At 37.8% G+C, this 14,454-nt stretch overlaps 1 protein-coding gene across 3 annotated transcripts in view; it reads left to right on the top strand.

Moving 5' to 3' along the window:
• The first annotated feature begins 1,049 nt into the window (after nucleotides 1–1,049).
• GABRB1 (gamma-aminobutyric acid type A receptor beta1 subunit) overlaps nucleotides 1,050–14,454 on the top strand; it is a 397,306-nt gene continuing 383,901 nt past the window's right edge. For 2 of the 3 annotated variants that reach the window (XM_025385322.1, XM_025385323.1), the window contains exons 1-3: nucleotides 1,050–1,568; nucleotides 1,740–1,831; nucleotides 2,264–2,331. In XM_025385322.1, coding sequence (XP_025241107.1) covers nucleotides 1,489–1,568; nucleotides 1,740–1,831; nucleotides 2,264–2,331 — 240 coding nt within the window. In that variant the 5' untranslated portion in view covers nucleotides 1,050–1,488. The remainder of the gene's footprint in view (nucleotides 1,569–1,739; nucleotides 1,832–2,263; nucleotides 2,332–14,454) is intronic. The other variant, XM_025385325.1, reaches the window with a different exon arrangement.

The following is a 14,454-nucleotide window of genomic DNA, read 5'->3' as shown; positions in this document are numbered from 1 at the left end:
GTATATTTTCCATTTATCTAGGTCATATTTTGTGTGTTTAAATAATGTTATATAACTTCACTCTAAAGTTCTTGTGTGTATTTTTTCCCCAGTTATTCCTATGTACATTCGAATTTTTTGTTGTTATTGTAATGGAATAATTTTTTTTCTATTTTTTTTTGTTTGGTATCTCCTGTGTAAGGAAATACTAAGAACATGCATAAGTTTCTTGACCTTGCAACACTTCCATCCTAGTTAGAAGCTAATTTTTAGACTGTCCCCTATTTCCCTCAAAAAAGTAAGCAGCAGATGATAATAGGAGTAGGGATTACCACTGGCTTTACTTACACTTGTATCCGTCCCTTCCCTTACATGTGAATTTCTCTAGGTCAGGAACTCTTTTTGAATCAGTTATAAGTCCCAGAATGCCCACAACACAATTTAATATGTACTATTTAAAAAAAGAACAAACACCTAGCCCAGGGCCTTCTGCCTAACATGTGCTCAATGCCATTTGTAGAATCGAAGTTACTGAATTTGATTTAATTCAAACAATGCTTGCTCCTGCAGAATCCCAACCTACTGGTGAACAGAGGTTAAACTGTCTGGATGTTTCAGGGTTCTGCTAGGGGTCACAAATACCACCTTAAATGCTGTCAATTTAAGGAGGAGATTTTTCTTATCAGAAGCTGGAGGAAAGTGGGGCTTGCAGTAGATGACCCTAGAAAAAAAGATTGCCTGCCTAGAGCTGCTGCTGGATCCTTTGATTTCCTCATTTCCCAACCTGGATGAGAAACGACAAGGGCAGGGAAGAAAAGTGGGTTAGAAGAAAAGTTGACTTGTCCCTCCTACTCTGCCTGTTACAGAAGTCTACACCAAGCCAAATGTCCTAGGATGCCTCCCAAGGGCAACTGATTTTTGGAGTTCTCAAATACGTCTTATAGAGTTTCCTCTATACCTTTAGTAACTCTCCAGCTCCCTCTCTCTCCACTCTTCCCTGCTCCCAGTCACCCCCACCCTCAACCCCCGCTGATCACATCCCCCGGTACCCTCACAGGCTACCAGAAAACAACAGACCCGCCTCCAGAGTCCCCGTCTAGGACCTCCATGACTGTCAATGAAAGATGCCAATCACAGGCAGCCTTAGCCAGATCACTGAGAGCCCAGCAAAAAAACAAAAACAAAATCAGGTTGAGGGCAGAAAGGAAATCAACATAGCAACCTCCAATGCATGAAGGAAACTCCGTTTACACAAGCTCGTAGGATCCCCTGCGTGGAAACAGCGGCTTGTCTCTGACTACCCGGAGCACCCCAAATAGGAACTTTAGAGGAATTGAAATCTGTTGCCTATTACCGCTAGGAATACTGTTTGCAAGGCACAAGGTGTCTTTTGGTAGTGAGCGCGCTCTGCGCATGCGCAGGTCCATTCGGGAATTACTGCCCAGCAGCAGACTAAGTTGCATTCCTTGAATCTTCGCAGAAAAGACAATTCTTTAATCAGAGTTAGTAATGTGGACAGTACAAAATCGAGAGAGTTTGGGGCTTCTCTCTTTCCCTGTGATGATTACCATGGTCTGTTGTGCACACAGGTGAGCTGCTGTTGTTGAATCTCTCTCTCTCTTTTTTTTCTTGGTATGTTTCTTTTTACGTGTCTGCTGGATCATATATCTTGTTGTTTGGGGGTAGGTGTGCCTGTATCTTTTTATATGTGCTCACAGTTTGTGCTCATTTTGAATATAGTCCCTACTTCTTCCCCTCAGCACCAATGAACCCAGCAACATGTCATACGTGAAAGAGACAGTGGACAGATTGCTCAAAGGATATGACATTCGCTTGCGGCCGGACTTCGGAGGTAACGCTTCATCTTTTTTCAACCTGTAACCCATCCCTAGTTCTCCTTTTCTGTCAAAGATAAATGTCAAAAAAAAAAAAAAAAAAAAAAAAAAAAAAAAAGGGCATGTCATTTTCGTAAGCGTGCACTATGCCCTGGACACACACACACACACCCCCCACACACTCACACACACACCGGATCCCCAGTCTCAGGTGGATGAATCCTCAGGCGGAGGCGACCTTCTCCCGGGCCGACACACCCTCTGCATAGTCACTGCATCATACGTGTGCCCACACCTGTTTTCCCAGGCTGTCCCCTGAAAGGGGTGGGGTGGGGGGAGCAGGGAGGGAGCCCGTTCAGAATGGAGTAAGGGCTGGGAAGTCCCCAGATCCTCCCCAGCCCGCTGTCACTGACAGAATCTGTCGCTAATGTGGCCCACCTCCCTGGCAGGGCCCCCCGTGGACGTTGGGATGCGGATCGATGTCGCCAGCATAGACATGGTCTCCGAAGTGAATATGGTGAGTGGCCTCCCGACGGGCCCGGCGGGCCAGCTTACGCAGATGGGAAATGAACCGGTCCCTTTGCCCTCTGCGTTTCTCTGGCGGTCACCTCGCCCCTGGGCCCTGGGGTCCCACTCTGCACGCGCTCCCCACTCCGGCACACACACCCGGTCGCTCCTGGTTTGTAATTTCGACACACACGGGCTACTGCGGTGTTCCAGGGGAAACGTGCTCTGCACTATTTTGGGAAGGACGAGTGACTGTTGCTCCGTGGATCTGCTGGGGCGGAGTCTGAGCGTTACTTTAGCTGGGTTTCCCTGCGTGTTCGGATGAGGAGGGCACCATCTGCCGGCAGCTAGGCGGCCTGCACTAGGGTCCCCGGACCGGTGGTCGGCAGCCATCGCCTCCCCAGGCGCGGCCCCGGCAATCCCCATGGCCCTCTCAGTCAGCAAGCCCCGACGCACCAAGGCCCTGCCACCAAGAGCACAGTCGGGGTTTCAAAGTGTTCAGGCACACCAGGTGGCAGGAGCAACAGGCTAAGACAACAGTCCATGCTTGCTAGTAGGAAAAGTGCCCGAGCCTGGGTAGGCTTGTATTGTTTCCTTGCGGGAGGTTATGAATTTGTCTTACTGCATCTTGCAAATTTAAGTTGAAACAAAATAAATCAAGTCCTATTGCTTCACCTTACTCTAGAAACCTAAGCATGCCTAAAAAGCCTGATAATTTAAGGGACGTTGGAAGGGAGAGGGGGCGACAGTAACGCAGCATAGTCCTTTCATTTCAAAGGGGTCAACATTCCTTTATATACATTTTCCTTCTCTTTTTGGAAGCTGTTGCAAAATGAACTGAAAAAGGTGCCACTTTCTCTGTCGGCTGGTTCCGTCCACTGTGTGTAGGAGTTTTCTACTTAGAGTTTCTAACTGTTGCTTCTTGTAAGACGGGGAAAAGCCTGTTGCTTTTCTAGAATCAGCCACCCAGGGATCAGCTAGATCTACGTGACCAAAATGCCATTTTTATTCCACTTGTAAAAAAATATTATGGCGGCAGAAATTTATAAATCCTGAATAATTTACAGAGTAAAACCATTTGAGATTGTATCACTCTATGGCTATAAAGGCTATTGAATTGTCTTTCATTTCATTCCTACTGTGTCGTTTTATTTTAATAGGCTAGGGGTTTAAGAATTTTTTTCTTTTCCTTTTTAGGTTATGTTAGGGAAGAAATAAATATGTCTATAGCTTACTGAATAGGAATAGAATAAAAGGTGTGACTATTTAATTTCTGTATTTTGTAGTTGTAGCGGCTCCTGCTTCAAATAGCTTATTTAAAATACTATTTTTAGATGTCTCTGATTGTCGTGCTGGAAAAGAAACTCAATTTTAAAAACGTAATACACAATGAATATTTTCTCATTGGCAAACTGACTTATTATATTCTGTTTACATACATGTTAACACTACAAAGTAACCCAAAACACACTATTTAGAAACACTTTGAGGAATGTAATAATATGTGTACATACACAAATTGTGCCTAATCTACACAAATGCAACTGGACAAATTAGACAATGAATTAGCTTAACAAGTTGTATCATGTAGATTAATAATGATAATATTTTCCTTTTCAATCATTTACTTTGGTATCTTGTAAACATCCACAGAAAATTGATAAAATAGAAGATTTAAAAAGCTCAAAAAGCAAATGCAGTCTTTGTTCTACCTTGCCATGCAGAGTGCCATGCTTCTCAGAATTTTAAAAAATATATGATTCTGTTGGCTATATTGACATACCCCTTTTCAGTTTTTTTAAACTCAATTAAATGGGAAGTTGCTGCAATCAACAACCACCATAACAAAAAGTTCCGTATAATCGGTTGTTCAACTGAATTCATACATAAGCTCAGAACAAGGATTGACTTTAACTGAAATACCACTGGACATTTCTTCCTAATGCTTAAATAAGACAGTCTGTTTACTCATGGCAACACGTGTATATGCACTTGATTTTTCAAAAATATTCACCCAGCTGATAAGCCTTTGAAAATACATATTCTACTACAATCCCCATTACCTTTCCACAACAATGTTAGAGACATGATTAGAAAATAGAAACCACTCAAAGCTGAAAAATGATAAACCTTGATTTACTTGTTCTTTCCTGTTTCTCCTTTTAATGAGCACTATTAACAGAACCCAAAGTTTATTTTATCTTCTCTCATCTATGACAAAACATTGAAATAAATAGATTAGAAATAACTCCAAGAAAAATGGAAATAAAGAGTAATGTTTTTAAAATTGAGGGTTCTGTGTAAACACAACTCAGAGGATTAGCCCACACCCCCAAAAGAGAATTGCTTACTGTATGTTGTGATTTTAGATGATATAAATAGGGTTAGAAATCCATGGAAAATAAGACTTATTGCTTATTGCTTTTTGTATTAAGCATGTTTCAGTACCCTGATAGGCCGTAACTTTTGAGTAATTTAATAGAAAATTTTCAACATTAAATGACAAGAATATAACAACAAGAATGGACAAGAATATCACAAAAATGGTTTTTAAGAAAATGCAAGTTAAATCAATTTCTAAAACATTGTTTATATTTATGTTTTTATTCCTTACCATTATTACCCATTCCATGGCTGGGAAAATGAAATAATTGTGCATTAAATTAGTGGATTTGAGAACTAGATTCCATTCGTTTTTGTTTTTTTTCTTTGCTTCCCCAAGTAAAATATAGTCCCTGATTGGTTTTTACATTGTCTGCTTTAAAAACTAACATCATATCAAGAGTATTTTCTGATTTCTCAATTTGTGAAAAATTAATTGTTTTCTTAATTTTCCACAAATTAAAAAACAAAAGCAATCTTTACATAGTAAAGAATCTCTATAGTCAAGAATCATTGGTTCTAAGCAGTGAATGCAAAAATTGTGAAGAATAATTCCAATGCAGATAAACATATCTATTTGAGAACAAGACTTTTCATGCAGTAATATTATTGATTAAATTAGAAAGAATTGTTCTTCTGGCATCACGGGATATATTGTTTGTGTGATAGCAACTACATACTGTTACCATTTTCTAAACTGTCATCTTAAAAAACCACCATGATTTCCATTTATGTAGTATAACCTTCAAACCTTGTCTTTTAACAGTTTCTGCCAAGGCATAGACACACACACACACACACACACACACACACGTACACACACAGAGGACTGATTAAAGATGAACAGGAGGCAGTCGGAGTAAATGGAGACAAGAGCTCCCAGAAATTGTCCTTAACATAACCACTAACATCTGCTACTATAAAGCCAGTAAGACACAGACAGTAGTAGGCAAGTTTTCTCTTCAAACAGTAGTTTGGGGAAACATGATATTAACTATCTTCTCACAAGTAGTTGAACTTTTGTATTTCAAATTCCAGTGACTTAGCTGTTCCTTCTTATTCAAGAGGTGGATCCTGATTACCAAGTAGGAGTTCCAACCAGGCAGCTCTCTGTAACTAATCTGAAGACACGATGGTCCATATGGCCATCCCTAGAAGACCTTACATCGAATGAGTCCTGACTCAACGCAGGATTCAATCCAAGATGTTCCCAATATGAGATAGCTATCATGGATTCATTGTCTTTCCTTCCTTCTTGCATGAATGAGTATAACAGTGAATGCTCTTACAGACATTACAGTGAACAATGATGACAAAAATGAAAATGAGCCAATTTTATAAATAATGCTTAAGGAAAAACAAATTTAATTTCCCAAATATCCACTTAAAATTCATTGTTTCTGTTGTTGTGGCGGTTATCTTAATATTAGACTCTGGAAACGTCTGGTACATACTTCAATTATATCTCATTACTATCACTGTGTGACTCAAAACAGTAACTGCTTGTCAGATTCCCAGTCCCCACATGCATTTCTCTAGGTCAGTGCTTCTCAATCTTTAACATATAGGTGAATCACTCTGGGATCTTATTAAAATGCAAATTCTGAATCAGAGGTGTGGGATGGGGCCTGACATTCTGCATTTTCCTGGGCAATGCTGATTGCTGGTATGTAGATTGTACTTTGAATATCAGGGTAGTACATTATCCTAAGATATAGCTTCATTAAGAAATTGGCTGGGTGCAGAGGCCCCCACCAATAATCCCAGCACTTTGGGAGGCCGAGGTGGGCAGATCACTTGAGGTCAGGAGTGTAAGACTAGCCTGAACAACATGGTGTGAAACCCCATGTCTACCAAAAGTATAAAAATTAGCTGGGTGTGATGGCACGTGCCTATAGTCTCAGCTACTCTGGAAACTGAGGCATGAGAATCACTTGAACCTGGGAGGCTGGAGGTTGCAGTGAGCCAAGATCGTGACACTGTGCTCCAGCCTATGCAATAGAGCAAAACAGTCTAAAAAAAAGAAAAGAATAAAAAAGAAATGAACATTTTTTTTCTTTCAAATTTCTTTAGGAATGTTATTATTTAAGTTGCAGGTAACTGTTCTCTAAAGAGAAAGTTAATTCCATAACTGATAATGATGATGATGATGATGATGATGATGATGAGCAACAGGACAAAGGCAGGATCCTGGAGATGGGAGATGGGACTTGACCTAAACTAATGAATAGTCTTCTTATCTGTATTAATACCTGTGAATCAACCAATCTCAAATGATGGCAATGAAAACATTTCCAAGTACAGTAACTCCACAATACTATTCTGTTGCTTTGCAGGGAAACCTATGACTTTTTTCTTCAGGATAAAGAACATTGCAAACTGTTTTTCCACCACTGAGGAGCTAGCAACAAGTTTGTAAAATAGCCTAAACATACTCTTGATGCTGTCAGTAAATTCTCTGAGGTTTTAATAGAATTTCCTTTGCAAACAGAACAAATAGGTGAGTACCACTCAAAAGCAGAAAGAAGTATTAGCTAGCATATAAATACATTTTATTCTTATATGAGTAATCACAAAAAGTTTTTCTTTTAGGTTGTGGGTTACAATTTTATAACATCTGGAGAGACTGAGGAAGGAAAATCTTCCCTTTGCCTGTTTGGAGATTTTATATATATATATGTATATATTTTTCACTCTAAGCCACATTAAAGCAAGCCTATCTAGATTGTTTTAAAGCTGGAGTTTACATTTGAATGCCTGGGATTTTAGGATTGTAGAATCAGACTGGGTATTATAGTGTGAAATACAATGAAAACGAATAGTAACTTACTGAACATTTTACATGTGTGAGATACGGTTATCAGTGCTTTACATTAATAGCGATTTAATCCTTTACTTAGTGCTATGCAATTCTTACCCCTCCCCACCTCCATTACAGATTGAAAAACTGAGTTTGAGAGAGCGAGAAATGTTGTTAGGTTAAATAACTTACTCAGAATTTATACAGCTAGTGAATGGCAGAGCCAAAATTTGAAACCAGGCAGCTTGTCTCTAGGGTCTGGCTCCTAACTACTAGACTAGTAAAAAATAGCCTAGGACTTTGAGTGAGTAATTTGGCTTCTCTAGGTTTCTCCTTTGTAAAATGAAGCCAAATTACATAAGTGCTAAAACCCTTTCCAGTTCAAATACCCTATCATAAAAACTTTGATATTTAAAGATTGTAGACTCCGTCAAAATAAAAAATCTTTGTCTCCATCTTACTCCCTTACTAGATTGTCTTAAATACCATATTCTCCTGGTAGGTGAGTCAATCACAAGAATTTATTGAGTTCCCACTGAGTGCAAATGATGTAGCCTCCTGGGAACATTGAAGTACTGATTGTGTGCAATCTAGGGCCTCTTGAATTATTATTTTAATTAGTCATGGCATCCTCATCCAACTTTTTCTTCCTTAAACACATTCGCAAAGACAGTAACAAGAAGCAATGATCTTCAAAATGAAATTGGCCTAATGCCTGGTTTATATTGTACTGAACATTAGAGCCAAGACTAAACTGGAATTATTTCTACCTGGAGCTGTCCATTGTATTTAAACTGGGAATACTGCTCCACCACAACTGAAGTAATATCTTTTTTCAACACTTGTTGTGAAACAGAAGGAAACTGTTATTTTTGAAGATCTGAGCATCCCAAAGGATTTACCAAAACTACCTAAAATCCTTCCATGAGGTGACTGAGAAATAAGGGGTAAACCCAACGTGTTTGTCTTAGCTGAATATCATTTAATGTCCATTCTTTCAGTTTCTGATGATTTTTGTCTTGGCAGGCCCCCAAATACTTCATAGTACCTTCAAAACACTCATGCACAAATGAAATCTTGCATTATCAAGGAAAGTAAAACATTTCAAAAGAGAAATGAACGTTTCAAATGTTTCCAGTTGGCTTAGGTTTCAGTGAGGGGGCTCAAATGACACAGTCATACTTACAAATCATAGGAGTAAGAATTGGTAGATGTTTATAGTTGACTAAATGTTAGTACATAGTTCATCCATAAACCACATGAGCACTGAAATTATTTTTCCCAAAATGCTTCTGTTTTCAGTAGATCAAGCATTTCATGAAGTTCCTTGACTTCTATCTACTGAAAAGGAAGGACATTAATAGTAACATTTAACAATCTATTATTCACTACTTGACAGATATGCCTAAGAAAATGTTTACAATGAATTCATATCAGTGGTGAAATCTTACAGAAAAAGGCTGTCCACAAGAAAAGAGTGAAAGATTCCTTTTTTATCTTTAGTGAGCCCAGTTACCCCTTTTAGAGTCCTCAGTCTTCATTGCTACTCTTCTACTAAATGAACCAATGTATCTTTCCCTGACTCTCACATCCCCAATAAAATCCGTTGTTGCATTGTGAATTTAAGAATAAAGGATAATTTTCCAATAGCATTATCCAACTACTCAAGCAAAAAAGAAAATACCAAAAAAAAAAAAAAAAGACATCTAAATATGGTCTTTGCTCTAGTAGAGGTTATAGTCTTTTTTAAAAAAACAAACAAACAATGTAAAGTTTCTAATCTTGAAGTGAAGATTTTTCTTTTTAGAGGAATGTCTTTTTTGAAAAGTATATTTTTGAAAGAAGAACTGTGGATTTGAAACATCCCTAGTTATCTTGGTCTATGTGGTAGGTGCTATGATAGAGACATGTATGTATAGGATCCTATGGGAGCACCGGTCTGTAGCTTCTAAGGCATGATGAAGGGTTAATGCCTGAAATGAATCTTAGAAAAGAATAGTAGTTAGCAATTGTGTGGAAGTTCTTCTCATTTTCAGCCTATACACATTTCTACACAAAAGAAAGGGCATATGCATTGGGAGGTGTGCCTGAAAACAGCATGAAGTGTTCTGGGAACTACAGATAATTCCTATTGTGAGAACTTAAAAGGCACAGGGAAGATTATCAAGAGATCAGACGGCATGCTAAAAGCAAGATGTAGGACAATGCTATTGAATGTTCTCATTGTGTAATAATAAACCTTTCTATAAACGTATATTTGTATATGCACTGACAATTTCTGGAAGGATACACACAAAGAAATGAGTAATAGTTATTACCTTTTGGAAGTGGAACAAGGAATATTTACTGTCTTTTACATGCCCCTTTGAACTCTTGGTTTAAAAAAAATCTTACGTGTACGTGTCCTCCACTTTTATTTTAAAGAGAGAATTTGTACTACACACTCACATGCAAACAGATAAAGAAATGATGCTGGAATATCTATGCTGAGGAAATGGACCCTAATCCTGAAATGTAGAACATCTGACAAAGGGTTTAACGGGAACTGTGTTTTACATTTTAAGTTTTTACAGCTATGTGGAGTATGATGTAGAGAAGGCTAAAACTGAGGACAGTGTTAGGAAGCTAAGAGTGTTTCAAGGTCCAGATGAGAGGTGATAGATGCCTAAACTGGTACTTTCCATAGGAATAGACAGAAAAATGATATCCAGAAGCAAATCAGAGGAATTTAGTGACTCTTTGGATGACAGGGATTAGAGAAGAAATGAGCCCTGGATCCCCCCTAAGGTTCCATATTAAGTGATTGACATTGGGTGTCCATGTGCCTAGGGAGGGAACCCAGGGCCAGGAGTACCACACCATCTCTTTCACTGCTGAAGTGGACACATTTTCAGAAAAAAAAAATAGAGTATATTATATGTTACAAGGCACTTGGGGAAGCATTGAGTTAGAATATTAAATATTGACGTCAATGAACTACTTCTTCTAAATCTGTTCACAAATAAAGTGAGCTCTACAGAGAGAGATTCTGAAGCCCATAAATGTAGTGACTGAAATGGGCTGGTTAGAGATAGGGAGAAAGGGTGCTGGGCAAAGACAGAATGGAATAGAGTCAACTTTAATTATCCCTAGTAATATGGCTTTTTATCTAGGAGGACCTAGACTCTGACAGGATTTAGAGCATACTTTTCCTCCAGAGCCGTGATCTTTGTGTTCTGTTTTAGATGCCTTTATAAAACCTTATAGGTAGGGGGAAATAGATGTGTGGGAAACTTACTTACACAGCATCTGGTCTCTTCTCCACTGTATCACAAAAGTGATTCAGAGTTCTTCTGGAACATTGTGTTTCCATGTGAGATTGCATGAAAGCAGTGTGAGTTCTTGTAGAAAATGTATTTGGTGATGAAATGAGACCGGATATAACAGACAGGGCAAATGAGGTTGATAGCATGCCTTGAGAAATGAAGCTTACCTGCCAGGAAATTAAAAAGTGACTCTCAGGACCTTTGCAAAAGAATGGAAACATTGAATGGCCTGTTGGGTATGATTCTAAACCAGAATTCAACAGAGTACTGTCTCCACAAGTTGGTCTCCTGGAAAGAGGAAATCTATTTAAGCAAAGTCTTATTCACAGATTGTACTATTTCATTTAGAGAAAGACAGAGAAACAGCTAGAGAAATAGATTCAGATAGAAGAGGGCCTTTAGGTAGCTGTTAGCAATCAGCTGTTCCTTTCCTACCTCTACTGAAAAAGAGTATGGATGAAGGCTCTTCAGATATAACAGGAAAAATTAGAGGTTAGACGCCTTGACTCTTGTTGCTAAACGGATTAATCAGGGAAGTTGCTAAGAGTGAATCCCATTTGAATGATAGGGTTTATTTGGTATCTTTCCTGAAAGCAGAGAAATAGATTTGTCGAAAGCTTGGGATCTCTGCCTACTCTAGCCCTCCATAACTCATAGAGATATTTTTTCTTAAGATTTATTATTTTCAAGGAAATGATACACAATTCTCTAGTCAAGGGAAATAGCTTTGTTGTCTCCATGGAGACAGTTCAATGATATTCATTTGGAATCCCACCTGTGTCTAGAACATTTTCTCATGTCAGTGTCCATTATTTCTACCTCCTGCCACCTGCAAACTGTCTCCCAACCAAATGCATCTAGGTCTACTTCAAAACCCACAGGAAATCATGTATTTTCTATCGAGTCTTTTCTGCAGTCTTACCAGAGAGAATTATACTGGAAAAAGAATACCTGGGGTCTATTAGGAAATCAAGACTCATAAAAGACAAAGACCCAATATAATTTAGGAATCATACATATAAAGGTCTTCCTAACCTTGCCTTTATACCCCCACTATGTAAGCTTTAGGAAGCTTAGAATTATATTCTTTATATTCTCTATTATCACTCCTAGCATATTTTAGGGACTGAGTAATAACATTCACTAGGATTATAAGAGAAAATTTTGAGTCATAAAAATTGTTAGTAAATATAGCATTTACATTTTTAAATTCAGAATTTAACAGTTTCTTTATCAAGTCTACCTTATACTTTCATCTTTTTTGTGTGTTGACCATGAATCATGAACTGTTTCCATAGAAACAGCTTCATCACATGACATAGCCAGTTTCACAGATACAGAATCACTTCCTGACAAATATCAATGCATGTATATGTGTACAGTATGTATATATAATATATGTAATATGTGTGTGTATGTGCACTATATATATGTAGTCTGATTTAAAAAATAATCACTACTTTTCATTTTCCAAATGTCATCTTACTGGCACATGGACTGTCACATATTTCTAGACACAGGTAATAAGTTGTTAAAGAATAACTTGACTGATGACTACAAAGTGAATGACATTTAAAAAGAAGAAAAATCAAAAATAAAAGGTAGCATATGAAAAGGGACCTTTTAGCCAATCTGTAGACGTTTTTAAATGAGAAAAGTTATATTTTAAAAGATAAGCGAAGACTTAATGAAGCATAAAAGTAAAAAGTTAAAATTATGTCTAATCCACAAATATATATGCATGTAATATATATCTACCCAAATCTTTTATGTATCTAGTCATTTTGTATGTATACAAAATTATATATATACCTCATGTATACGTAATTGTATCCTTGCTGCTACATGATATGTTTTAAAATGTCAACTTTTGTCTGAAATCTCCACATTCACACAGTAATTTGTTGTAACCAGTAAATGTGGTAAATCAACTACCACATTAAATGGTGGTGAAAATTTCTTACCACTGACATCAATCACCACCTCTCTTTCTCTTCCCTGCCCTCCTCCCCTGCCCCCATTTAGCATGTCCTAAAGAAATAATTGGGGAAATAAAAATCCCAAGCCAACTATTGAGTTGAGGCTGATGAGTAGAGAGAAGGAAGATTCACTAGAAAAGTTAATATTGGCCAACTGAAAACTTCTATCTTCATGTGGGGAAAACTGATCTTTAGAAGTGTTGAAGTCGGGAATGAGAGGAAGACAGGATAAAAAAATTGGAGAGCAGGATATATTCACAAAACTGGAAAAATGGATTCAATCCTTGGCAGGTTATTGGTGTCTGTCTTATACCTACGTAAACATCACTTTGGGAAACACCCCACGAGCTGTGTTGCATAAAGTTTGGAAGGAATTTCATAACGTGGTTCTCTGAAATTGTGGAAAGGAATGACTTTCAGGATTTTACAGGATGGCATCTGTTCTATTGTGTTCAAAATCACTGTTAGCAGACATAAATTTAACTTGAGGAATTATGTGTTTGCATAGTCACTGTTCTGTTGTTCCACATTTTAAAGAATTTATACAGTACCTTTAGTTCTGCAAAACGGACAGAGATATGAGCCAAAACCAAACAAAGGAATTGCCTTTAGTCTTTTTCAATGAACTTATCCTGTTCAAGTTCACTGAGTGGAGCTTGGTTGTTGAAACAAAATATGGGACCCTATTTGTACAATAACTAGTGAGCACCTGCAGAAGGGGATTTCAGAATAACTGGAAAGCTACCTCCTTGAAATGTCATTATTAGAACTTGATGTATTCAGCTTTCATTCCTGCCAGAAATGTAGCTAGCCTTGAGAGAGGAAAACATAATGGTAGTCTGCAATTACTGTTTTTATATTAGAGTGTGAATGAATGGTTGCATGAGAGAACAGGTTTGCTTATAGACAGATATTAGAAAACAGAAAAAGGAGAAAGAAGAAGCTGGAGTTATTTCATACATTTTCCCAGAATCGGCAATTTCCTGAATTTGGGGGCTGATGTGAACCAGGTAGAAAAAGTGGCCAAGGTGTGCTGAGACAGCGTTTGTGTTGCCTACACTGATCTTCTGCATTTGAAAAGCATTTTGCTTGATCTGACAGTGATGCCTAATAATTTGTAGCCTGAGATGTGAAATCAACAACTCTAACTCCATTCTCTGGTTGTGTAACATCTGTGTTAATGAGCAAGATGAAAATAATATTTTGTTGTTTTAATAATTAATCTCATAGTTAAAATCAGTGTCCAGTGGGCAGTACACACCAACAATCTTTTAAGCCCAGACACTTCGTCTGGAGTGTATAGTTTTGGTTTTACCCTTGAAGTACCTTTCCCTTGAACATGTTTCTGTCAGGCTATATTTGAACAATTTTAAATCACTTTAAGATGTCAGGATGATGTTGTATCCTAATTTATACTCTCAAGTATAAATCTTGTGATTTACTTAATCTCTTTGATTCTCAGTTTCATGTAAAATGAAAACAAGAATTTCTGCTTTACCTGTTTCAGAGAGCTGTAAGTATCAAAAGAGATATATACAAATATAAGCTCTGATATAAGTTATGTGTAAAATGTACAATAGTGTAATTGTTAAGTGCTGGTATTTTTTATTTTACGTTTATCTCTCAGACTTATAATGCATTTCTCCCTCTTGAATGCCAAGACACCA

The sequence above is a fragment of the Theropithecus gelada genome, chromosome 5 (assembly GCF_003255815.1).
Source record: "Theropithecus gelada isolate Dixy chromosome 5, Tgel_1.0, whole genome shotgun sequence".
Taxonomy (NCBI): domain Eukaryota; kingdom Metazoa; phylum Chordata; class Mammalia; order Primates; family Cercopithecidae; genus Theropithecus; species Theropithecus gelada.
Note: the sequence above shows the minus strand (reverse complement) of the source record. Positions and strands in the feature narration are given on the sequence as shown.